The 26046-nt window shown below is 50.7% G+C and overlaps 1 protein-coding gene across 1 annotated transcript in view; it reads right to left on the bottom strand.

Moving 5' to 3' along the window:
* IRAK2 (interleukin 1 receptor associated kinase 2) overlaps window positions 1-26046 on the bottom strand; it is a 57897-nt gene that overhangs the window by 28220 nt on the left and 3631 nt on the right. The window contains exons 2-3 of the mRNA XM_067755437.1: window positions 20397-20579; window positions 3056-3202 (exon numbers count right to left, since the gene is read on the bottom strand). Coding sequence (XP_067611538.1) covers window positions 3056-3202; window positions 20397-20579 — 330 coding nt within the window. The remainder of the gene's footprint in view (window positions 1-3055; window positions 3203-20396; window positions 20580-26046) is intronic.

Below are 26046 nucleotides of genomic sequence, written 5' to 3'. Positions count from 1 at the left end.
AACCCTTGCTTCCACTCATGGACGGCCTGGGCCAGGGAAGACAGTGGTCTACACAAATGTCATTTCCAAAACACTAAGAGTTAACCCTTCACGGTGCCATTTCCCACAGAAATCTTTCCAGAACGTTTGCTTTCTCAAGCAGAATGCACCAATCTTGTCCTGCTGAGCTGCATCACTGCAGGCAGGAACAAAGAACACGCAATGTTTCTGCATCTCATTCGGGGTTTTCTGGCTCCTGCCCTGTGGCTGACAGTGGGTCGGCCTCTACAGCTTCCCCATCTCTTTCTTGGTAGCAGACAGAACTGAGCTCAAGTCCTGGCTCTGTCATTACTAAAGATTTGACCTTGGGTGGGTTGTGCTTCCTTTCTTTAGCTTTCTCAGATGTAGAAAAAACCCCAAAAAACACAGAAATAGTCCATTCTTTGTAGAGTTCTTGTCCAGATTAAAAGACATGACATAAAGCACAAAGATCACTCTCTGGTATATGTGGGGTACCAAGGCTGGTAAAACTATGTGTAGATTAAATCAATTCTGATGGACAGACGATGGTCTCTCCCATAGGTAAGGCTTTGCAACAGTTATTTCAGCCACTCAGAGCCCTTTTATCTGTTTTTGTTTTTGTTTTTGTTTTTGTTTTTGCGGTACGCGGGCCTCTCACTGCTGTGGTCTCTCCCCGTTGCGGAGCACAGACTCCGGACGCGCAGGCTCAGTGGCCATGGCTCACGGGCCCAGCCGCTCTGCGGCATGTGGGATCTTCCCAGGCCGGGGCACGAAACCGTGTCCCCTGCATCGGCAGGCAGACTCCCAACCACTGTGCCACCAGGGAAGCCCCAGAGCCCTTTTATCTGAAATCTAGCTTTGAGAATCTGTTTAAGGAGGTGCTTAGAACATGTCCATGGCTCATCTGCTCGTGTACTTTCCTTCTCCATGTCTCTCCCCACTACAGAGGTTAGGATGTGGGCTCTGGAACAATTCACCTGAGCTGAATCCCAGTCCCGCCGCTTGCTCAGCCATGGAGCTCTGGCAGGCTATGTCTCCTTCCCCAGCTATCAAGAGCCCCCTCCCTGGGTGGTCAGGCTGATTCAGTGACAGGCGGCACCATTCCTCCCTGTGTGTGCCCTCCTCCCCAGCCACCTCTGCCTCCACGTTCTCCACTCCTACGAGATACTCAGCTGGAACTCTGGGCCCAATGGAACCTTGGGTTTTCCCAAGAAAAGACTGGCTTTGGGTTATCTGATGAAATTAATGATGATGCCCTTATTTTTAGTTTGGGCAAAGATAGCCAGTCAACTTCCTGTCTCTGTCTACAGATTCTATTTATTGTCCTGACCTGTCTGGGCACATGTCCTCCCAAGTGCCATTCAAGAAAGCGGAGGGTGCAAAGTCTGGCAGAGACATAATGATGCTTGTTTTCATGGCAGCCTAAATAAGGAACCTCTGAAGAAGCTGCTATACCAGTAACCTCCTCCAGCTCCACCAGCACTCCCCTAGAATTTCCCTATTTTATTATTATCTTTCCCGTTGGCCATCGATTAGTATCATATTAGCTTTAGGACCATTTCCCCTTATCTTTAATTGCCGATCAAAGTTCTGCTCTTTTTTTTTTTTTTTTTCCAAAACTCTTTAGCTACAGGAAATAATTTAGACTCCTTGGTCTAGGATTAACTTTCCAGACTCAACGTACCTGGGGTGCCTGGAATGTTCCTAATATCAGCTAACGTTTAATGAGCACCTACGTGGTGGCAACACCAAGGTGTATGATTCCTAACCACACACGATGATGTAGGCGGTTAGGAATTATTATTCTATTATTATGCGCATTTTATAGATGAAGAATATGAGGTACAGAGAGGCTAAGTCATTCTCCTGCTGGAAAGGGCAGAGCTGGAATTCAAATATGGGTCCACCCGATGCAAAAGCCCGTGCACGCACCTCTCAGCCGACGCTGACCCTGGCTTTGGGAGCCACGTCAACGGATTTGGGAGGTTTCATGGATTTGGGGTCTCCAGCTTTCCACTCATGAGGCTGCAGGAGAGCAGAAGGCGGGCGGGGCTCCGGGGGAGAGGTGGGGAGGACGGCATCAGGAGCGGGTACCCCTCGGGAAGTTACCCGCTGGCTGAGTCCTTCCATCATTTGGCAAACTGTCCCCCAGCCCTTCCCTGGGCACAAGGGGATGGAGACAAAGCTGAAGTGGGCTGAGAGGCTGTGGCGTAGGGGTGTGTGCAGCGGTTGAGGATATAAGCATTCAAATCACATGGCTCAGGTGCCTGTGCTGGGGCCTTGCGGAACCACAGGTAAAATACCTGGGCTCCGGAGCATATGACCTCGGCAGGCTGCTTAACCTCTCTGTGCTTCGTTTTCCTCATCTGTCAAATGGGGAGAAAAACAATACCAAACTCATACGGTTAGTTGAGGGTTAAACAGCTCAACTTCTTGAAGGGCTTAGAACAGTGTCTGACACATAGAAAGCCCCCAGTTACTGAGTTTGTATTTTTCTTTTTACAAAAATGGGAAACTTCCCTGGCGGTCCAGTGGTTAAGACTCCGCGCTTCCAATGCAGGGGTCACGGGTTCAACCCCTGGTTGGGGAACTAAGATTCCCACCAGCTGTGCAGCACAGCCCAAAAAAAAAAAATTAATAATAACAATTAAAATACACCTCGCTGGGAATTCCCTTGTGGTCCAGTGGTTAGGAATCCACGTTTCCACAGCAGGGGTCACGGGTTCAATCCCTGGTCGGGTAACTAAGATCCCACATGCCGTGCAGAGCAACCAAAAAAAAAAAAAGAGGTAATAGACGGTATATATCCTTTTGTCGTCTGACATTTTAACTTTTTAAACTCAGTATATCGTGAGCATATTTCCATGTATGTATACAGACCTACATCATTGCCAGCAGCATTTTATTGTCACCACCATCTGTGGTTAATTTTGCCATCCACATTTGTTGTTTCCAATTTTTTGCTATTATATGCTGAACTAAATGTCTTTATAGATAAAACATTTCCTTAAATAAATCTTCTTTAAATTAAAAAATTAAGTTAAATTAAAATTACCCGGGCCTGGAAAGGTGGCTGGCCTCATGGGCTGCTCCGTTTCTTGTTCATCATCAGCGTTTCTTACAGAAGCTGCCAAAGGCTTTCCTGGCTTCACCGTATCCAAGAAGTCTGGGATGGAAGACTTGATTTCAGGAACTGATTTCCCTGAAATGAGGTGGGAAGAAAGAAAGCTATTATCATTCAATGAAGGGGGCTAGCCATCAACAGGCTGGGTCCAGAAATCAGAGACCTTGATCAGAGTCTTGCCTCAGCCTCAAGTTCATGATGTGCCCCGCGAGAGTTGTTTTTCCCTCTGGGCCTCGGCCTCCCCATGTGGAAGGTGTAGCTCTTGGACCCGACAATGGTCCAGCTGAGATACTCTGTCAGACACACCTACTTCCAGTCCTACCTGCTGTGTGACCTTAGACAAGTCACTTTCCTTCTCTGAGCTTGTTTCCTCACCTATGAAACAGAGAGATGATCATCATGATAACATGATAACATCTGCTTGCCTCCCTCACAGGGCTGTTGGGAGCGGGGAATGAGAGTGCAGACATGCAAGGCCTCTGCAGACCACACGGTTCCCTGAACACGTGGGGAAGTCAAAGATCTCCACCCGGCTGAGTCCCTAAGTCGAGCCCCTAAATATAAAAGTACTGGCAGTCCTCCAGCTTCCCCTTCCAAGAGCAGTGGAGACATGTGCATCCTTCCCTGTTTTAGTGACAGGAAGCCTGAAAATAGCAGCCACATCAACTGCCAGCCGACACTGCACAATGCACGGCCAGGCCCAGCTCTGCGCGCAAGCAATCCTCCCCAGGTCCCTTGCTGCAGCCTGGTGGAGATGAGGACCCTGAGGCCTGAGCAGCTTAAGTGGCTTGTCTGAGATCACACAGCCTGGTCAGGCAGGACCGGCTCAAAGAGCCTGGGTGGAGGTCACCTGTTTTTCCAGAGTAATCACTTCTTTGCATTGCATTGGGAAACCCCAAAGGTGCCAGAGGGTGTGTCTCCACCAGCTTCCACAGAGCCTGCTACGAGTGAACCTGCTTCCTCTCCCTTCCCCCCACCACTGCCATTCTCTCTCCAGGATGGTCCCGGCCTCCAGCTCCAGTGGCCTCCAGAGCCCTCCCCAGGCTGCATCTTACTAAAATACAGACCTGGCCTCACCACCTCCCTGCTTAAAGCCTTTACGACTCCCCACTGGCAGGATAAGGTACACACTCTTCACGTGAGCCCTCCTATCTCCCCACTGCCTCCCAGACCAAATCCAAATTCTACAGCCCTGCATTCAAGGCCCTTCACCCTCTGGTGGTCAGAGGTGGACCCATGTTTGAGCACCGAAAACACAGAGGGCACTGAAGCCCAGGGAGGGCCAGCCCACTCGCTCACTCTCACGTGGGCACCAGGTGGGGCTGAGACAAAACACACGCTTCCAGCCTTTTGAGTCTCCAGGAGCATTTATTCCAACAGGTAAACAGTGTCTCTCTCTCAACAAAACCGATCGTCTCCACGGGACCAAGCACGGGACCAAGCTTCTCAAATCCGAGCTGTGGGACTAGAACAATATCAGCAACGCCTCAGCGAACGGCACTCCAGTGTGTACGGCACGACGCAGATTTATTTGGTTTTCCTGACGACCTCTGATGGTTAACAGAATTCTCTGCATTTTATTAGCATATTGAGGCTCAGACGGGTAAAATGGTTTGTCCCGAGTCAAACAGCTGATGGGATTCAAACCTGGGGCTGGTTTCCCTGTCATCCGGTCCGGCAGAACCACTCACATGGCCACTGTCCTCAGCATCCCTACTCCCCTCTGCAGGGGGGCCCCGACTGAGGAACAGCAGGACAAAGGGTACGAGCAAGTGAGGAAAGGCCAGAAGGCCGAATGGGGGATAGTGGGTGACTTTTTCCATGTTTCCTTTACTGACATACTGTTCTTTTAAATGGAACCATCTTCTAAAAGAAGTAGCAGAGCTTAGCGGTTCAGAGTCCAGGCTCTGACCTGACACCAGCTCCCTCAGCTCCCAGCTGTGTTTGCTTTGGATAACTTCCATGAGACTAAGGGAGCTAGCACATGTTAACCAATGAGCTCAAAAGATGGGCACTTCATGGGTGGTGTTGTGATCATATTTTTAAAATACCGGGTCACCTCTTAAGCAGCCCAGAGTGGGTGTAAGGACCGTAGTTCGGGAGTCTTTCCGTTTTCATTTAACACAACTCCGCATCATGTACACTTTTTTGTTGTTTTACTGTATTTGTTTGTTTTCATTGCGGTAAAATACATTTAACGTGAAATGTATCATCTTAATCATTTTAAAGTCTACAGTTCAGTGGCATTGCGTGCATTCACACCGCTGTCCAGCCACCACCGCCATCCATCTCCAGAACTTTTTCATCTTCCCAAACTGAAACTCTGCCCTCATTAAACACCAACTCCCCCTCCCCGCTCCTCCAGCCCCTGGCAACCACCATTCTACTTCTGTCTCTTTAAATGAATTTATTCTTTTAAATATTTTGACTTGTGTGAGGTTTTTTTTTTTCACTTTAATAGTAACTAAAAAGATGTATGTGGATATCCATGATATGGAGAGGGAGAGGTGTTAATATATTTTTTAATTGAGACATAATTGGCATAGAACATTATATTAGTTTCAGGTATATATCATAATGATTTGATATTTGTATGTACTGTGAAATGATCACCACAGTAAGTCTAGTTAACATCCATCACCACACAGTTACGAATTTTTTCTTGTGATAACTTTTAAGGTCTACCCTCTTAGCAACTTACAACTATGCGAGGTACAGTATTGTTAACTCCAGTCACCACGCCGCACATTACATCCCCTGTACTTATTCATCTTGTAACTGGAAGTTCTCCCTTTTGACCCTCTTCACCCATTTTGGGCCCGCGCTCCACCTCCGGCAACCACCAATATATTGTTGACTGACAATGAAAGAGGATATATAATGTGTTACCCAGGTTTTTTTCTTTGTAAAATATGTGTAAAAGAACCCGAAGAATATACAGGAAATGCTAACTGTGAACATTTCTGGATGGTGTGATTATCAAGGACTGTATAATTGTGGGTTGGGGGGGTTATCTGCATTTGGCAGAATCTTTCAACAATGATCATGTGTGTATCAGTTGCACAGTAAATTGTTTCTTAAGAAAAAAGTCAGTAAGCAAGCTTGCTCGAACAGGGACGAGAACGGAGCCTTCCGATGAGGGTGAGTAGCCCGAAAGCAGTTGAGCAGCAGATGCGGGGCCCGCTCGCTCCTGGATTTTGCCACTGATGGTCTAGGACGTGCCCTTGACACCTTCACTGTGTGTGTCCTCACCCCAACCCTAGGGGTAGCAAAGAGGGAAACGGAAGCTCAGGGAGGTGGGGTCCCCTGCCAGAACCAATGGCTGAGCAGGATTTACAGCCCCTGTGGGGACCCCGGAGAACACACACTTCGTTTCTCCCCACGTGGGGTCCTCAGGTACCACGCGCCCCCAACCCAATCACCTCAGGGAGAGGCCCTTCTGGCCCAAACTGGGATCCCAGAAGCGAGGCTCCTCCCCAAGGGCAGCCCTACCGGCAGGACTCACAGACTCCCACGTCTCTGCTCACGTAATGCACTGCTCTCCACAGGCACAGGGTGACACCGTCCCTCGTGCAAAGTGACAACTTTGCCGGTGAGAGTCACTGGCAGTGAAGGCTGACTCGTGAGAAGATCCAGGGCAGAAGCAAAGATCCCAGGAGGAAGGGGTCCCAATGCCACTCTGAGCCCTCTTCCCCCCTGCCCTCCCCTCTCTAGCCTAGGGAGACGGCCCCTTGACGCACCCTCCCTCCACCAACTGCCTCAGTTGGGGTCCTACCCGTGTACCTCAAAGGGCCATGTCCACGCCATCCTCATGATGACATCTGTGTATGAGACACAAGGGCAGATGTGACTCCTCTGTGGCCCCGGTTCCCCTCGTGTCAGGCAGGCCGGGCCTGCTGGTGAAGGGGACCCCAGACAGCCCACCACGGTAGGAGGTGTTCCTGGCTGCATCAGCTTCTAAAGGTGCCACCTGCACCCCAACTGCCTGCGTCCCCAGAATAAGCGGCACTTCCCCCCATCCAAGGCCCAGCTGAGCCTGTTTCATCGTCAGACAAATGGAAGTGAAGGTGACGGTCCCGGCCTGACCTAACTTCAGTGTCCTATTCCTTATTTCTTTCCCTTTCTGCACAGATCTTTGCCTCTCCATCAAGACCTATGTGGCAGGAATACCGAAGCCACCCACCCATTTGTGGCTGACCTCCCTGGCCTCCACCAACAGGGGATAGAAAAGGCTTCATTATGTTCTCAACCTAAGGTGAGTCTGCAGTGACAGGCAGGGGCCTACAGCTGGCACCGTGGTCCATGCAAACATGTGGGACTGGGGCACATGCCCGCCCGAGGAGGGAACAGCCCTGAGGCATGGGCACCAGCACCGGCGGGTGCCAGCCTGAGACAGAGCTTGTCAGCGCATTTCTGCTGCAGCGCCCCCTCCCACCTAGTCACACACGAGGGCCCCACCCAGCCACAGAGGCCAACGTCAGGCCTGCAGTTACAATCAGATGACAAGCTTCAGTTTCCTGTGAAACCCCCGTTTCAGCCCTCTGTGGGTGTTCAGATGCAGACAATAAATAAGAGGCATAAACAGGACACATCTTCATTTTGACGCTTAGGTTGCCAGTGCCCGATTGCCCGAGCTTAGCTGGAAGGCGCAGGGCAGGCCTTTGCTTGCCTCTTTTCCCACCAGCAAACCCAGAAGAGGGAGAAACTGTGGCTTTTCTGCCCTTAATGCCTGGAAGCTTACCCCTGATAGCGGAGCGGATACAACACCCACTCCTTTGGGCCGGTACGTAAACCAGAGTGCCGTTGAAATAAAAATAGAACATCGAGGGCAGGATGGAGCAAAGGAGGACAAAATGTTCATGAAGAAGGGTCATGACGAGCTTTAAATTTCACGAGTTTCCTGTGAGTTTCCTGTCTGCCAAGGCCAGGACCAAAAAGCAAGCTGGTTACGTCATCTATTCCTATGACTGATGTACGGGAACAGCCTCACGCTTCCAGGACAGCACTCTTTCTTCCGCTGGAATCTCACAAAGATTCCATGCATAAAGTTAATTCTGCAGGATTATGAGATCCAAAAATAGGAATTGTGATCACAGAGTAGAAGCGAGAGCAAGTGTGGGGAAGTTCCCAGAGCCAGGCTTTCTAATCCTAGCTGTACGCGCAAGGACAGACTTCTTAACCCTCTGAGCTTCATTTGCATCTTCCGCGGAGTCAGAAGAATTATAACCCCTCTGTCCCAGAACAGTCCCAGGACTCAGTGGGACCAGATACAAAAAGCAGCTGGGCCAAGGCCAAGGCCAGGACACAAACTGTGACATAGTCATCCTCTGTCCTCTGTCCTCTCTCCCTACCCAAAAGAACCTCTGATCCCAACTTAGGGTCTCTGAAGGAAGCAAATGGGGTGGATGGCTGTATCCAACAGTTTAAACCCTCTAATGGGGACTTCCCTGGTGGTACAGTGGTTAAGAATCCACCTGCCAAGGCAGGGGACATGGGTTCGATCCCTGGTCCAGGAAGATCCCACATGCCGCGGAGCAACTAAACCCGTGTACCACAACTACTGAGCCTGAGCTCTAAAGCATGCAAGCCACAACTACTGAGCCCACGCGCCACAACTACTGAAGCCCACGAGCCTAGAGCCCACGCTCCGCAACAAGAGAAGCCACTGCAACGAGAAGTGCGCACACCACAACAAAGAGTAGCCCCCGCTGGCTGCAACTAGAGAAAGCCCGCGCGTGCCAAAATGAAGACCCAACGCAGCCAAAAAAAACAAAAAAGAAAAAAAAACCCTCTAATGGACACATGACTCTCAGTGGGCAGTGGCAGGGCCTTGAAGGTGCAGTGGCTGTGGGGATGAGTAATACAGAAGCCCAGCTAGACCTGCTTCCGCCCGCTGTGTCGTTGGCAGCCCCTGGTCACACACAGGAGGACAGGCAGCTTGGAGTTCTCCCTGCCAGTGCCCCTAGGGACGGGAGGGGATGCCAGTGCTCGAAATAACAGCTTCAGTGTCTGTGGGCACCAAGGGGTTGATGCATTGGTTCTCAGATCAATTAAATCAGAGCCTGGATGCTTTCGAAAGTTCCCTAGGTGAGGCTGAGAACGACTGGCTCAACCCGGAGTGATGAGAGTTGAGTTTCTGGCACCAGGGGGCAGAGAAAGGGGGCAAAAGCATTTCTCTGTGCTCTCTCCACAGTTCCCAGGGGACGATGGGCCTGATTCCCTTTTCTCTCTGCTTTGTATTTTCAGGATGTCCCACTCTCTCTAATGAGCACAAGAGCCCAAAGATGAACTCAGGGCTTCCAGCCCGCCATGCACACCGCAGCCAGGCTCACGGGCAAGGGAAACGCTCCAAATCTCATCCGACAAGTGGGATGAGGAACTGTACCCTACACCCCCAGAGATGATGAGATAAGTAAGTGCTCAACAGTTATAAGCTACCATTGTAATTTACTATCATTAGGATCATCACCCCTGAGTCTAGGTCAGGCTTTTTGTTTTGTCCTAAGTGCTTTCCCATAGGTGTGGCCTACTGAATTCAGAGGACACCTCTGGGGAGAAAGCCCAGTTGCTCTCTCCAGTTTATACTTGCGTAAAGTGAAACCTGAAACAGTTCTCTTATTTACATGTTTACATTACATGTTTATTGAGGTCCCGCTTCCTTTGGTCAAAAGGCTTAGGTGTGCTGGGCCCTTGGCAGAGGGGCCTGGGTTCTCCTCGCCGGCTGGCAGCCTGGGAACATTTAACACAGTGGCAAATCCGGGAGCCACATGCTTGAGCAGAGGGGACTCCAGCTGCCAGCAAGGTCTTTCCCCAGTGAGCACAGTCTGGAATTGCCCCCACTCTTCTCAGCCCTCAAAGTAAACAGTGAGGTAACATTTATAAATTTGTTTTTATTCTTTGTACTTATTCTGACTCATGTGGCTGAAACAGATCTCTTCTAGAGCAAATGAAAGTGATTCATCCCTAACTAAAGAACCTAGGTGCCAGCTGGCCGTATCAAGACAAAAAGAGCTTTCTGGACCCTCTCTTTTCCTTTTCCTTTCCCTCCCAATCCCTGGGCTCAACCTTCCTGGGCATCCAAAGTCCACGTACACAAACCACTCAAAACTCCCAACTCAAGCTAGACAGGAAGTTAGGCAAATAAGGGGGCATGACCTTGTCTTAAGACCTGATCGCCCTATCACGGCTCCTCCACTGGACCTGCTCACTGGCTGCTAAAATGACTCATCCATCCTTATTCATTTATTCACTGTGTTAGGGGCTGGGGGCTCTGACTTATCAAAACTCGCATGACAGTTAAAAGATACCTAATTTTAAACCGGGAGGAGTTCTATGCTGACAACAAACTGGAGGAAGGGAGGGGGGCACCTGACACTTACTTACACGGGGTGCCCGGGGCAGACTTCTGTGGGCAGGTGCCATTTAAGCAGAGACCCAGAAGATGAGAGGGATGAGCCACGGGAAGAATGCAAGGGAGCTGGGGAGGGGCCCGCATTCTAAGGGGAAGGAATAGCATATGCGAAAATCCTGAGGAAGAAAACACTTCGGTGCATCTCCTCAAATGAAGGATGACCCTAGCGGCTGAGCTGAATGAATGCGGGGGAAAGTAGCCAAGATGAGGTGAGAGAACCGGGCAAGGGTTAGTCCACGTGAGATCTCGTAGGCCATGGTTAGGCAGAACCTTAAAATAAACCCCCTTGAACTGAGGTACCCAGTAGCTGAGACAGGGCTTACCAAATAGTCATCTGCTCCCTCTCAGACTCCAGCCTCCCTTGCAGTTAGGCTGGGGCCACGTAACCGGTTCTGGCCAATGGATTTTAAGTGGAAATGCTACTGTCACTTCCTGGACAAAGCAATTAAGAGCTGGCGAGCCTCGTCCATCTGTCTCTCCCCCTCCACAGTGACCCTGGAAGCCGTGCACTCCCAATGGCCTGCCGAGTGCCAGAAGGCAGGAGCCAGCACTGCACTTGGAGAAATTGATTCTTTGCTGTGTTGAACAGCTGAGATTTCTGGGTTTATCTGTGACCTCCACATAACGTAGCCCATCCTGATTAATGGGTAACCTCGACATGTGTCCAAACCTCGTAACCCAGAGGAGCTGCTTACGACCGCATTGCACAGAGTGGGAGCTCAGTAAACCGCAGCTCCTCTCCCTCCAGCTCGTACCCGTCCTCTCTGAAAAACTGGGGGCTGGTTTAGAGGCACCACACACAAGCCCCTCTGTCCATGCTCACATTTACTCCCAAGAAACCCGCAGTGATTAAAGCCTCGCTCTTTTCCAGTGGAATAACTAACACACAGAAGGACTGTCAGAAGACCATCCTGAGCCCCTCAGCAAGGATGTGCGAAGAGCCTCGCATCGCTCGTGTTCTGAAGCGCCCCCATTTACGAGAAAAGCAGACAGGGCAACGTCTACGCCTATTTTTCAGAGACTTGATGCCATCTAGTGACCTCCCCCAGCAGGGGTTAAGGTCACGCAGACCTGCATCCCTTTCCAGCCGGTTGCTTACTTGCTGTGTGGCTTTGGGCAAGTTACTTATCCCTGCACCTCAGTTTCCTCATCTGTAAAATGGGAATAGCGAGATTTGTGAGATGAGATGCTTGCCTGGCACATATTAGGTGCTAAATACAAGTTATGACTAGCATTCAGTTAACAGTGACTCCTGGCCAGGACTTTGGCGGGGGGGGGGGGGGGTGCGGGGGGGGTGGTCTTGGCCCTGTGCAGTGCCACGCCCAGGGGCAAGTCTCCAGGGGCCCCAGGGTCTGAGTCCTTCCCACGCTTTTTTGTCCTCTAGTGGTAGGAAAGGGGCGGATGTTGGGAAAACTTACAGGAGAACACACACGAGCCTGTCTGGCCCTTGCAACAGCTCAGCCTCTTTGGGAGAGAAAGGGTGTGTTCTCTTCCATTTCACTTTAGGCAGCAGATAGAAATTCCCCACGCAGTGAAAGCCCGGCTCCAGGAAGGAAATGACTTTGGCTGAGCTGCCAAACCAAAAGTTAGAAACTGTGAAAGCTGCACAACCAAGACGAGACTGCGTGAAAACTGGGAAACTTGAAAGAAACTCCCAGGAAGATGGTAGCGGCAGATGGGAAGATGAAACCTTGGTCACTTCCCTTGGAGTCCCTTCAGGTTCCAGAAGCTTCTTGCTTTCCTACTCAGTTGACGCCTGGAACCTCACAGGCCCCTGTTCCCCACTGTGGCCAGAGCAATGGGGGTACTCCCAGGTAGAAGCCCTCGAAAACCTTCCCTACACTCCTGATGAAAGTAGACCTGACCACACCCAAGCATTGCTCCTTCCCACCACCCGGCCTTTGCACGTGCTGTTCCCTCTGCCTGGATACACCTGTGTGGTCGGCCCGCCAGTCCTTTGAATGGAGGCTCAAGTTTCAGCTCCTTAGGGAAGCTTCCCCAGATGAGATCAAACCTTCTCCTCTCCTACCCTCCTACCTACCTACCCACCCGACCTACACTTCTCCTTTGAGCACTCCTGTTGTGGCTGGGTACACGTCTCTATGCCATCATCCTGTTCATGCCCGTCTCCCACACTAAACTGTAAGCTCCTTGAGGTCGGAGCCCTTGTCTGTATTTCCACTGCTGCGTCCCCAGCACCTACCACACAGCAGGCACTGGATAATATGTCTCAGTTCACTACTGACTCTCTTGTCCAGATTTTGTGTATCTAACTCTCTATGGGGAGGAACGAGGGAGAGTGTCACCTCACGAATCAGGCACACCTGGTTTCGAGCCTCCATGCTCAGAGTTAGAGCCATCAGACCCCCACCATCGGCAGGCTCAGGTCCCCTGCCTGCCTCAGTGCCGTTTAATCAGGTCCCCTGCCTGCCGCAGTGGCCGTGATGACAGCCGACCTGCCTCTGGCTGGAAGCCACAGCTCTGATACATCAGCCTCTGCCTTGATTCCGGCTCCTGAGACCCGCAGATGCCAGCACCTAGACCCTGGAGCCTGGCTCACAGCCCTCTCCCTAAATAAGCCTGGTGGTCGGGAAAAGTCCCCCTCAGGAGTAGGACTCTCACGTTTTAAGCCCCAGGGTGATGGCTGGCCCTAGCCTCCAGGGTCAGACTCTCCTGACGTTGAATGCTGACCTGGCCGTGCAAATGCTGCCCCTGGTCCCCCAGACTCTCTATAAAGAGGCTCCCCTGGGATGCCCAGCAATTGCACCATGGCCACCATTGTACCAGAGCACTGATTCCCACAGTGTACTGGTTCCATGGGAATATTAATAAGTATCAAATGAAAAGGGCGCTCTGTGGTCAAATGTAAATGGAAAACCCCGACCTAAATAGATTTCTTTGCTATAGAACTTATCAGATCCTTAAAACGTTGGGTGTGCACTGTGACGCTCCAAAGGTAGGGGGCACTGATAAAGCATACAGATATCCCAAGGCTAGTGATTCATGAAACCTCTAGTTGCACGGCGTAACTTGCTGGAGCACACATCTGGGGCATGTGATTGGGGAAATGCTACTCTGCACCATGACTCACCCTGCGGACGTCCTATGCACACAGTACTTTCCCCATCACAGAAAGACATTTTTTCAATCAGGACACAAAGGCGGCATTCCTCTTCCTGTCCTGACCCAGAGACTGGGGCTTCATCCAAGACCCAGCTCTTCCCTGTGGGCTCAGAAGAGCCTGGAGATGTGAAGGCATCCATGGAAGACCACTTTATAACGGGTCTTTGCCAGAAGTCGGGAGGTGAAAGTGGAGAGGGGAGGGTAAGAAAGGGCGAGTAAACGACGCTTCACCTCACAAAGTGACGCACCAAGAGGCACTGCCTAGAGCGCATGGAAAAATAATTATATGTGTAACAATATTAGTTAAAGGTTAGAAAAACGACCTACAGACCCACAGAGGAGCCAAAGGGGGAGAGGAGGTATGTACAGCCAAATCCTGGTCTAGGAAGTGAATGGATAATATATAAATTGATATATATGAAAAGAACAGGAGAAGCACATTATTTAGAGATGGTACAAATGTGGTAGAGAATAGCCATTCCCCTTGTCTTCCTATATTCTAGAAGTTTTAGCTAGACATACGGCTGCTAAAAACCACATTTTTTAGCTACTGCCAGACTCCCTTTGCAGCTAATTGTGGTCATGTGACTAGGTTCTAGCTAATAGAACTTTGTGAAGTGATAAAGCGCATCTTTCAGATTGTACCCTTAGAAGGAAAGAAAATCCCCTCCCCTTCCTGCTGCCTGGAATGTGGAAAAGAGAGGAACAGCCGGAGCGAGTATCTCAAACCACAAGGTGGAAGCCACGTGCGCAGGGCAGCAGAATAAGGTAGAAAAAACGCTTGAATCCCTGACACTGTGGACCCACCCTATCAGCTTTGGATGGCCGACACACACACCGCTAGTGGAAAGAAACCCTCTTTTAGTTTAACCTGGTGTTGTTTTGGCCTTTCCTACCGGAGCTAAATCAATATAATAATGCTCCAGGTGGGAAGGACCCAGATATTGCAGACTGGAAAGCTGATTACTGTGCTTACACCAAAGCAAAACCGTCACCCGTGACCCTCGGAAGGCAGGCCACGTGCTACGAGCACCCATAACTCTAAGGGGAGAAGCTGAAAATGCTCTGAATGTTGGTACACGTTGCTTCTCTTTTAGGGACCTCCAACAGAGGGAGAAGAACTCCACTGGAGCCAGACCGTGTTCAAGCAGAGATGAAAAGGAAGACTCTTGGCCTGTAGCAGACAATCCAAGTTGACCAAGAACCCCCCTGTCAGGGGCCCTGAAGGGTCAGCCCCAGCAGGAGGTGATACCATGGCCCCAACCATTCTAATCCCCACTCCACCTTTCTCAGTCCACTGATGAACTGCAGGAGGGGCTCTCTGCCAGACACAGAGCCCAGAAACAAGAGTCAAGATAAGAGTGCTTCCGCCCCATCTAAGCTATTGTTTCAGGTGGCCCCGAGGGAGGCTCCAGGCGTGCACCTTCCATTAGGAGGAGGGGGGGCAGGCCGAGCACACAGGCCACCAAGAGGAAGAACAAACCTTTCAGGGTTAAGAATGAAGCTACCTAGGCCAGATCATCAGCTGTGGCTGTCACACAGAGAACTGATGAGAAGCCAAGAGACCAGAAGCTTCCAGCATTTTGAGAGACCTGTACCGCCAAAGAAGCCACCGTCCTGGTGTGACAAAAGCCGGCCATTATTTGACGCCACAGCTCCTCCCAGGTGCCCAAACCCCTCCCCCAGCAGGAAGTGGGCTGTGAAAGCCGTGTAGCCCCCCCATAAGGGCAGCCTCTCCAGTTCCCACTTCCACTGAGGCCACAGGCATGCTCCCCCAATGTCTACCCCACCCCCCAAGACAGAGCCAGTAGTCAGAGAACCAGGTGCTGGGTCAGCGGTTCTTAAACTTTTATCTGCACCTGAATATCCTGGAGGGAGACTCAGGACTCCACCCCTGGCGTTTCTGAATCGGCAGCTAAGGTCAGGCCTGAGAACCTGCATTTCTAACAAGCTCCCAGGGGATGCTGATGCTCAGAAGTCCAGGGAACACACTTTGAGGATCACTGGTCAACTAAGAAGAACAAGGGGCTGCCAGATGGACCAAACAAAGGACCCACTCCCCTTGCCAGAAGACACTCCCCTGGGGAAAGGGTGAGCACGTTTTGCTCGTGGGAGGAAGGGTGCATGTGGATACTTGGGTGGCCCAAAGCAGAGGGCTGTAGGAAGACAGCTGGCCCTCCAGTATGTATCCCCTCCTCTGCTAGAGTAACAGACGCTTTAGTTGTGCACACAGGCTCCCAGCTACAGATTACATTTCCCAGCCTCCCCTGCAACTAGGCGTGATCATGTGACCAGTCCTGGCCAACGGCCTGGGAAGGGAGGTTATGTTGCAGCTTCCAGGGGACCGTGCCCTTCTTGTAGGCTGGAAGGCACGTGTGGAGGCACAGAGTAGCCGTCTCAGGTAGGAGCTGGCAGCCGGCTGTCCCAGACAGCAGAGCAATGAAAACGAAAGAAACTGGTCCTTGACACTGGGCAGCTGCCCTATGAGCCCTGGGCAGCTTGGACGGTCACAGGAGAGAGGAATAAGCGTCTGTCTCATTTAAGTCACTACAGCCTACCCTTAGTAACAGCAATGAACCTGGGATGCTAATACAGGAAGCCACCAAGAAACAGCTAAAAGAGCAAAATGGTTGACACTGGCCAGCAGATTTGCCAGAAGAAGGAATGGTAAGCCTTCTGCACTCATTTATTCTAATTCTTATAACATTTAGTGTTTGACAATCGAACAATAATGGTCTTGGCAATTAAGGCTGAGAAGATACCAAGGAACGGAGACCCACACACCTAGCTCTCTGTACAATGGCACTAGCTCTCTATACAATGTACAGAGCTCTCTGTACAATGGCACTAGCAGCCCCAGAGCACGTGATTTCAAGAGACTGGACACACATGTGGCCCCCTGGGAACCCCACACTCCACCTTCCGGTTCACATACAACCTATGGAAGGCCTCTGCTACATGCAAATACTTACGACCTGGAGTCGTAAGTCTCTGAGGACAACACTTTGTCTCTGGGACTTTTGGTGTCTGGTTTTCAAGCTCTGTTTTATTCAAACTTATTCTTAAAGCTCTCTAAGAAGTGGTGGGCAGAAGTCAGGTTCTCAAACTGCTGTGGGCAACCGAGCAAGTTCATAAACAATCTTCAGCAAGTAAATGCAAACTAAGGTTTAACTAATGTTACAATTAGGGAAGGGAAAACTGACCGGTTGGAATAACAGAAACTTAATATGCTTCACACATGCCCTCTATATTAACTTCCAAAAAGTGACCAAGATTTATGGCACTTTTTCTCCCTAATGAAAAACAAAAACAAAAAAAAATCCAAGATACAGAAAGGGGAAGTGTCTTGCCTGAGGACTGAAGGCAATAGTGACAACACAACCGAACTCCCGAAACAAAAGTGGATGCAGAGACAGGCTTGAACCTCTCTTCCTCAGGCAATTTTAATCAGCAAGGCTAAGCAGCAGAGAAAAGAGGATTGGGGAACACAGGTGGACTCTCACAGCCCTGAGAGGTTAGAGGAGGTTGGAACCGGAAAACAGGGAACTGAGTAAAGTTCTAAGAAGAAAGGATGACAGACAAATATCACTGTTTCCTGGAAGCCCAAACACCGAGTGCAGTGAAGTTCCCGTGAGAAAAGCTAAGAAGGAGGGCTCTGATCCAAATGCGCCTGGGTGTGACCGGACCTGTGCCCTTCGGGGAGGCTCTGAGCCGTTCCTGACCTCCGTGTCCTCAGGGGGAGAAGGGGCTCCTTAGATCGCCCACCTCGAGGGGCTGCTGGGAGGAGCCACGCTCAGCGCCTGGTGCCTCGAAAGTGCCCAGTCAGTGTCAGCTTCAAACAGAGTGTCACGCTGCAATGAGTATGTTTCTCTGAATCTGGCACTATGTTGTGTGCTGACCTCAAATCGTTAAGAATATATTCGAGATTAGTCAACAGCCAGGTTCTGACGTCAGTGGCAAGCTGGTGTGTCCAGTGAGAGGCCTGTGTCTCAATCCCCAGTACGTCTCTGCCCACAGGCCTCGGGACACCCCTGCAGCATCCCAGTGCCCTGCAGAGACAAAACCGGCGTCCCCCTCCCCAAAGTGGCCCGAGCAGGAGGCCTAGTCCCTCCATTCTGACTGTACCTGACCCAGCGGCTTTCCCGCTCCCCCTCTGCAGCACCCCCTCTCCACACCTACCTCTCTCCCTCTCTCCCTCGCTCCCTCTCTCTCTCTCTCTCTGGCATCCTTGGGTGGGCATGAATTTCCTCACCTCTTTTTGAACCCATTAAGAGTTTATCACTGGACTTCCCTGGTGGCGCAGTGGTTAAGAATCCACCTGCCAATGCAGGGGACATGGGTTTGAGCCCTGGTCCGGGAAGATCCCACATGTCGCGGAGCAACTAAGCCTGTGCGCCACAACTACTGAGCCTGTGCTCTAGAGCCCGCGCGCCACAACTACTGAGCCCATGCACCACAACTACTGAAACCCACGCACCTAGAACCTGTGCTCCGCAACAAGAGAAGCCACCGCAACGAGAAGCCTGCGCACCACAATGAAGAGTAGCCCCCGCTCACCACAACCAGAGAAAGCCTGCACGCGTCAACGAAGACCCAACGCAGCCAAAAATAAAATAAATAAAAAATAAATTTTTAAAAAAAGAGTTTACCACTAATTCTCTCAAAACATGAAAAGTATGTGAAGGCCCATCTACTCCATAATCAGTTCTACCACGTGCCAGGTTCTGGGGATGCAGACAAGCCAGACAGGGGTCTGCAAGCAGCTACACAGGATAGGCATTGGTCGCACCAACCAACCAATGTGGCATGGGTCTGAGCAGGTCTCCACCTGTAAGGCCACCCTGGTGTCTCCTGACTTATCTCTGAGGGTGGAGGTCTCTAAGCCCCCACTCCTCCTCCTGGAAGCCCTCCCTGATTTAGTCAGGCAGGTGCTGAACTGAGGTCTGTTGGTTCAGCCAGGTTATTCCCAGCTCAGGAACGCCAGCCAGGACAGCTCCAGGGCCCACAGGGTCTTCCACAGGCCTCTGGGGCTCTGAATGCCCTGCTCTCTACCTCCCACACCAGCTCTATGCTAGTTCCTGCAACACCCCAGGCCTTTGCACAAGGGCCTTTGTCCCCTCTCCCCTGGGCTTTCTTCCTCCAGCTCTTCACGTGGCTGTCTTCTTTCCATTCCTCCAACTTCACCTCCTCAGACTGGCCTTCCATGACAACCATGTTCTAGAAGGCTCCCCTACCTTGTCACTCCATCCCCTTATTTTTACTTGTTTTCCTGTCTACTGACTGTCTCCTCATGACTATGCTCTCCACGAGGGCAGAGGACCTATCGCTTTGCCCATCTGTATTCCAGGACCTCGGACAGCACCAGGCACTGGCCAGGGGCTCGGTGAGCACCTGTGAGAAGTCTGGCTCACTGTCCCACACTGAAGGGGTCTCTTTGGGGACATGGCGGGGGGGGGCCCAGGTGGAGATAATCAGAACCCTCAACCCCCTGCCTCTGCTGAGCACTGGCTGAACATCAGGCCCTTGACGTGTTCTATTTCTTCAATTGCACAGACACCCTGCAAGGTAGGGAGGTATTATTTATTACCTGCTAAATACATTCCCACCATGGTTGTATTCTCCTGTAGGAGGACGATTTGGTAATACTGGTATTGATATCAATCAAAACTTAAAATACACAAACCTTCAACCCAGCCATTCCAATATTGGAAAGTCATCCCATGCGAGATTCACGTGTGTGCAAACGGGGTGCACATCCCAACACTGTACACAGGAGGCAACTGCTAGAAGCAACCTGAACACCTATCAATAAATCATGGTACATCTGTCAAAGGAATACAATGTGGCTGTTGAAAGATTGTCTCAATATGAAACAATCTGCAAGATCGACTGCTAGGTGAAAATAAAGGGGACAGCCGAGTGCATGGTGTTCTCTTACTATCTGTATAAAAAAGTGTTGTAGACACATGTATACATTTGCCTAGAAAATCTCTAGGAAGGTAGATAAGAAATTGTGACTACTGGTTACTTCTTGGGAGGCTAAATTGGGAAACAGGATGAGGACGTAAATAATTTTTACTGTAGACTTCCTTGAATTTTTATGCTACAGCTATTTTTAAATTTCTATTTATTTATTTTTGGAACAGAGAACAAAAATTTAAAAGGTGCAAAAAGACTGACAATAAAGTCTCTCTCCAACACCTGGTTCCCTGGCCACCCGATTCCTCTCCCCAGGGGTGACCACCGTTACTAATTTCTTAGTTGGATGGTAAACTCTTTCATTCAAATTTTTTTAAGATTAAGAAAGGTTTTCTGGGGCTTCCCTGGTGGCGCAGTGGTTGAGAGTCTGCCTGCCGATGCAGGGGACACGGGTTCGTGCCCCGGTCTGCGAAGATCCCACGTGCCGCGGAGCGGCTGGGTCCGTGAGCCATGGCCGCTGAGCCTGTGCATCCGGAGCCTGTGCTCCGCAACGGGAGAGGCCACAACAGTGAGAGGCCCGCGTACCGCAAAAATAAATAAATAAATAAAAATAAAGGTTTTCTAATTTTATTTATTTTTACATTTTGGCCATGCCGAGCAGCATGTGGGATCTTAGTTCCCCAACCAGGGATCAAACCCATGCCCCCTGCAGTGGAAGCGCGGAGTCTTAACCACTGGATCGCCAGGGAAACTCCAAGAAAGATTTTAAGGTGAGAGGGCACAGCTCACGCTGGCTGCTAGGGGGCCTTGGTAACTCACAGTTGAGGATGATCTGGGCGGCGCGGTAGAGCTCTAGATGGCACAGGAGGTCCAGCAGCTGCTGGACGGTGGCCTGCCGCATGCTCCACCACCACAGCAGCTCGCGCGTGATGCTCACGCCCTGCGCCCGCTCCATAGACTTGATCTTCCGCAGCTGGGTCAGGTCTGTGATCACATAGGAGGCTGGAAGGCAAGCAAAAAGGGATGCTTAGAGCCAGAAGGGCAGCCCCTCCACCAGAAGGTCACCATGCTGGCCCAGCTCTGTCCACCACAAAGCCGCCTGGCCCCATCCTACCTGAAACTCCACCAGGAGCTGGGGTCCACAGGCAGCCCAAGTCATTCAGTGCCCGCGGGGACCAGCACACTCACACTTTAATGTAAATGTCAACTTGGTTGCCACACAAGACTTAGGAGAAAGACCAGTGGACGAGAGGGCCAGGGGCCTTGAGGTTTAGCTGCTTATTTGCTATGTGCAAGTCACTTCCCCAGTGGGATGGGAGGTTCGGTTTCCTCAACTGTAATAGAGAACTTGCCCTCCAAACAGAAGCCCCGAGTAGGCAGAGAGTTTTCTCTGTTCCGTTCACTGTTAGATCCTCAGAACAGAGAAGAGTGCCTGGCACAGAGTGGGGGCAGGGCCAGGACCAAAGTGAGGCAGGGGAGGCACCCAAGGCGCAAATTTGAGGGAGGTGCTCATTCTCAGGGCTGGTCCTGCACCTGTAGCAGCAGCCAGAGAGTAGGTGCCTCCTATAATTTTGCCTTGGGGGGCTTCCCTGGTGGCGCAGTGGTTGAGAGTCCGCCTGCCGATGCAGGGGACACGGGTTCGTGCCCCGGTCCGGGAAGATCCCACATGCCGCGGAGCGGCTGGGCCCGTGAGCCATGGCTGCTGAGCCTGCGCGTCCAGAGCCTGTGCTCCGCAACGGGAGAGGCCACAACAGTGAGAGGCCAGCGTACCGCAAAAAAAAAAAAAAAAAAAAGTTGCCTTGGGCATCTCATTCTCCTCATCTCTAAGTCCCAGCCCTGGCAGGGGGAACTGAATGAATGAATGAATGAGTGAATGAATGAATCCACAGCCCACCATCCTCACAGAACTGCTATTAGGAGCAAGAGAGCTATGGATCTAAAAGCACTTTGCCAAGTCTGAAGCACTGTGCAATTTGCAGGGGGCTACTGTCCACAATACTAAAACTAATGCATTCCTTCTTTTCATTTTCTATTATAAAATGGTTGCTCATTAAAGAAAACTTGGAAAAACGCAGGGGAAAGAAGCTAATAAATTACACAGCATCCCACGAGGGTACTTTCCCTTCCGAAAGTCTCCCCACCACACGCACAGGGGTGCTTCTGGATCCAGTTAGTGCCAGGCTGTAAGTAAGACTGTGCATCCAGGCCTTATTCACTAACATTATACCATAAGCATTTTCCAAATTGGTACAAGCTCTTCATACATGGAATTTTTGAACGGTCACATAGTATTCTGCTGAGTTTCCTGAAGTGAGGGAGGCATTTTTTATTCCCCTAAACTAGGACTAAAATAATCGGACTTCAGTTCCAGGATTTCAGAAATCGTGGAGCAGGTATCTACGTGAACATCAAGTCATACATTCATTCAACAAAATATTATTGAGCTCCAGGCCTCTGAGAAGCTCTAGAGATACAGGGGTGAGTCAACCAGAAGCCCACGGAGCTTTTCTCTTTGAAAAATACAAACATAAGTGAACTGAGTGAAGAAGAGGAAGACAAGAGACCACGCCTATGTAATGACGGGGCTTGAAGGCCAGGCTACAGTTTGAACCTGATCCTAAGAGCCACGGACACCAGGACACCATGGAAGACCTCAGAGCCAGGGAGGGACGCGATCATATTGTACAGTCCCTGTCCCTCTGGAGGAATGGGGAAGGTTGTGACAGCCTCCCACAGAGAGAAAGCCTCTGGGAGAAGTGCCCTGTTAGGGATGGGAAATTCTTGAGTTGTAACTTTAGTCACTGGAAACCCCAGGCCAGATTCCTGGTCCATGGGAAGTGATGTCAGCAGGGTCAGGGGCTGCCTCCAGCAGCAGAGAGAAAAGAGTAGAGGGAAGAGGAAGGAACCCCTTGCCCCCAGCCCTCCCTGCACACGAGCTCTGTTCGTGGGCTCACCTCCCACGCTCCGAGGCAGCGTGATGTCATGGGAAGAACAGAAGCCCAGGGCCGCCCCTGGGGCTCCACTGCGGCAGCAGAAGCCAAGCCCAGCCCTCACATCTGTGGGCTGCACTTTTCCTCACAGGCAATGCAGGAGGAAGAGGAATTAAACCCAGAGGTGCCTTGCAATGTGGACGTTGTAGCTCTGTGAAAGTGGCATCTCTTATGGTGTTGACCTGCCAGCATTTAACATGACCCTTAAAACAGGGTCAAGACAAGATAGAGATCTCAGGGGGATGAGTCACTGCCGAGCGCCCTGCTGAGTCCATGGCTCTTTGCCCAACACACACCAGTAATACCTGGTCGTTACGGAACATTTGGAAAACGGGAGAAAATCAAAGCCCCCGTGATCATCCCACTTGGAAGACCCCAAGAAAAGCACTGGTTATACTCTTGTTTCTAATCTTTCAGGCTTTTCTATTAGATATAAAAATACATGCTTATGCCAGCAGGATGGTACAGTGGTGGGTTCAGGGCCCAGACTCTGGGCTCTGAGGCCTGGGTTCAAATCTTCTCTCTGCTACTTACTTCCCATGTGCTTGGGGAATGCCCTTCACTTCTCGCCGTGCCTCAGTTTCCTCATTTGCAAATGAGGAAAACAACAGCACCTGCCTCAGAGGTTGTTGTGAGGATTAGATTAGTTATATGTATAGAATAATATGTATGTGATATAAATGTTCACTGCAATTGTCAAGCCATCTACACTGTATGAAAACCTGCTTTTATCCCCAATGGTTAACACTACGTGGCGATCATCCCTCCTGGTCTGACTTCCTGAATCTTGCAGGACACAGTAGACAACCTTGCCCATCTTCAAAGCCCTCTGGAGCAGAGGCGCACAGCTTCCTGAAGTGATCCGCCCTCGCCCTCGGGTGAAACGCCCTTTGTCCGGACTAACAAGACTCTTTCCTGGTTGAGGGAAGGGGAAAGCGTCTTGTCCCTTAAGCCTCTCAGCAACTCATCCCCATTTTACAGATGAGGAAACTAAAGGCTCAGAGAGAGGCAGTCACTCGCCTGAAGCACATAGCTGGGCAGGGACAAAGCAGGCCTGTGCACAAAGGCTGGCACACGCATGAGACAGCAAGATGGAGAGCCGTCCGACAGAGGAAGCCCTGCCCCAGGATCCCTGGGAATACACCTGGGGTGAGTGAAGCTGTGAGAAGCCTGGTTTCCCCCAAGGGCAAAAATGAACGCAGCCACAATCATAGGGAAACGAGCAGGAGGGAGCCACATTATCTGCCAAAATCGTCCAATCCAAAGAGCGTGCGTATTTGTGGCTGTGTGCTTTTCTGAATCACTTTATGGATTTTTCCACCTCCACTCCCTGGTATCACAATCAGCCCCAAGGGATGATCTCTTCTAAAATGATGCACATTATCTGTAATAGTCAAAGACTAGAATGTCATTTTAAAAAAAAGAATAAATTGTGGAATATGCAGTAGGATTTTTCAACCTAAAAAAAAAAAGACTCGCAGAAACCGAGACTCTTTAGGACTGGAAGGACAATCACAGTCGCTTACTGTGCTGAACAGAAAACCATGGAATGCTGTGACTTGCCAAGGAGCTGCTACCTGGGGGGCACGGCTGGCTCCCAGCCCAGTGACCTCTGACCCAGCACGGAGAGCTGGCCAAGCATGGGCTCCAAGCCATCCCGTGTCCCCACCGTTCCCACATCCTTCAGCCCATCATTCATTCCAGTGGCACTGAGTGTCTGCCCACCGGCCGGGCACTGCCTCAGACACTGGGAATACAGGAGCAAACTAGATGCGTGATGTCCCTGCCCTCATGGCGCCGACATTCTACAGGGAGAGACAGACATAAACCAATAAGGAACAAGGTCAAAGCATGTTAAGAGGAATGAAGAAAATAAAACACGTTGATAAGAAAAAGAGGAAAGGGGGACAGGGTCAGCCTCTCAAACAAGGTGACATATGAACTGAGAAATGAAAGACTATAGCCCCCCAAAGACGTCAGTGTCCTAAACCCCGAAACCTGTGCATATGGTACCTTACGTAACAAAAGGGACTTTGCAGATGGCATTAAGTTAAGGATTTTTGAGATGAGATTCCCCTGGATTATCTGACTGAGCCCAGGGGTCCTTATCAGAGGAAGGCAGGAGTGTCCGATTCAGAGAAGATCATGACAGAAGCAGAGGTCAGAGGAAGAGATTTGAAGATGCTACCCCATTGTCTTTGAAAGTGGAGGAGGGGCCACAGGCCAAGGGACGCAGGCAGCCTCTAGAAGCCAGTGAAGGCAGGGAAATGGATTCTCCCCTAGAGCCTCCAGAAGGACAGCTGCCCTGCCAACACCTTGATTTTAGGACTTCTGACCTCCAGAACTGTAACACAATAATGGCTGTTTTTAAACTATTAAATTTGTGGTAATTTGTTACAGCAGCAAGAGGAAACTAACAGAGACTAGAAAGCTAGCCACGTGGAGGACAGGGCGAAGAATGTCCCAGACAGAGGAAACAGCAAGTACAAAGGCCCTGAGTCTGGACCAAGGAGGCCAGTGTGGCTGGAGCAGGGTGGGCATGAGAGGGTGTTGGAGGAGAGGAGGTCAAAAGTCAATGGCGCTCAGACTTGTGCCAGACCCGGCAGGCCTGGTGAGGGATTTGGATTATAACCTAAATCACAATGGGCAGCTCCAGAGGACCTTGAACAATACTGGTGTCTCCAAGCCCTAAGGAGTCAGAGGTATTCTCCTCAGAGGATGTACAAATGCACATGAAGAGACGGCCAACATCATTAGTCATTACAGAAATGCTAATCAAAACCAGAGCAAGAGGCACTTCCCTGGTGGTCCAGTGGTAAAGAATCCGCCTTCCAATGCAGGGGACACAGGTTTGATCCCTGGTTGGGAACTAAGATCCCACATGCCGCGGGGCAGCTAAGCCCGCGTGACACAACTACTGAGCCCACACGCCCTGCAGCCTGTGCGCCACAACTGGAGAGAGAAAACCTGCACAGCACAACTAGAGAGAAGCCCGAGTGCCACAGCAAAGAGCCCGCACGCCACAATAAAAAGATCCCGCGTGCCTCAACAAAGAACCTGTGTGCCTGCATCTAAGACCCGACGCAACCAAAATAAATAAATAAATAAACAAACACAGCGAGAAACCACTTCTCACCTGCTCAGATGGCTACAAACTCAGAAAGACAGACGATAACAAGTGTTGGGGGGAGGGGACGTGGAGAAATTGGGACCCTCACACATTGCTGGTGGGAATGTGAAATGGTACTCGCACTTCCAAAAACAGTCTGACACTTCCTCAAAATGTTAAACGCAGAGTTACCCTATGACTCAGTAATTCCCCTCCTAGGTATCTACGCAAGGGAAATGAAAACGTAAAGGCACACAGAGACATACACAAATGTACACAGGAGCGTTATTCATAATAGCCAAAAAGTGGAAAGAACCCAAATGCCCATCAAATGACAGAAGAATAAATAAAATGCAGTATGTCCACACGA

This window comes from Pseudorca crassidens, chromosome 10, assembly GCF_039906515.1.
Source record: "Pseudorca crassidens isolate mPseCra1 chromosome 10, mPseCra1.hap1, whole genome shotgun sequence".
Classification (NCBI taxonomy): Eukaryota; Metazoa; Chordata; class Mammalia; order Artiodactyla; family Delphinidae; genus Pseudorca; species Pseudorca crassidens.
The sequence above is the reverse complement of the archived record's forward strand: the minus strand, read 5'-3'. Positions and strand labels throughout refer to the sequence as shown.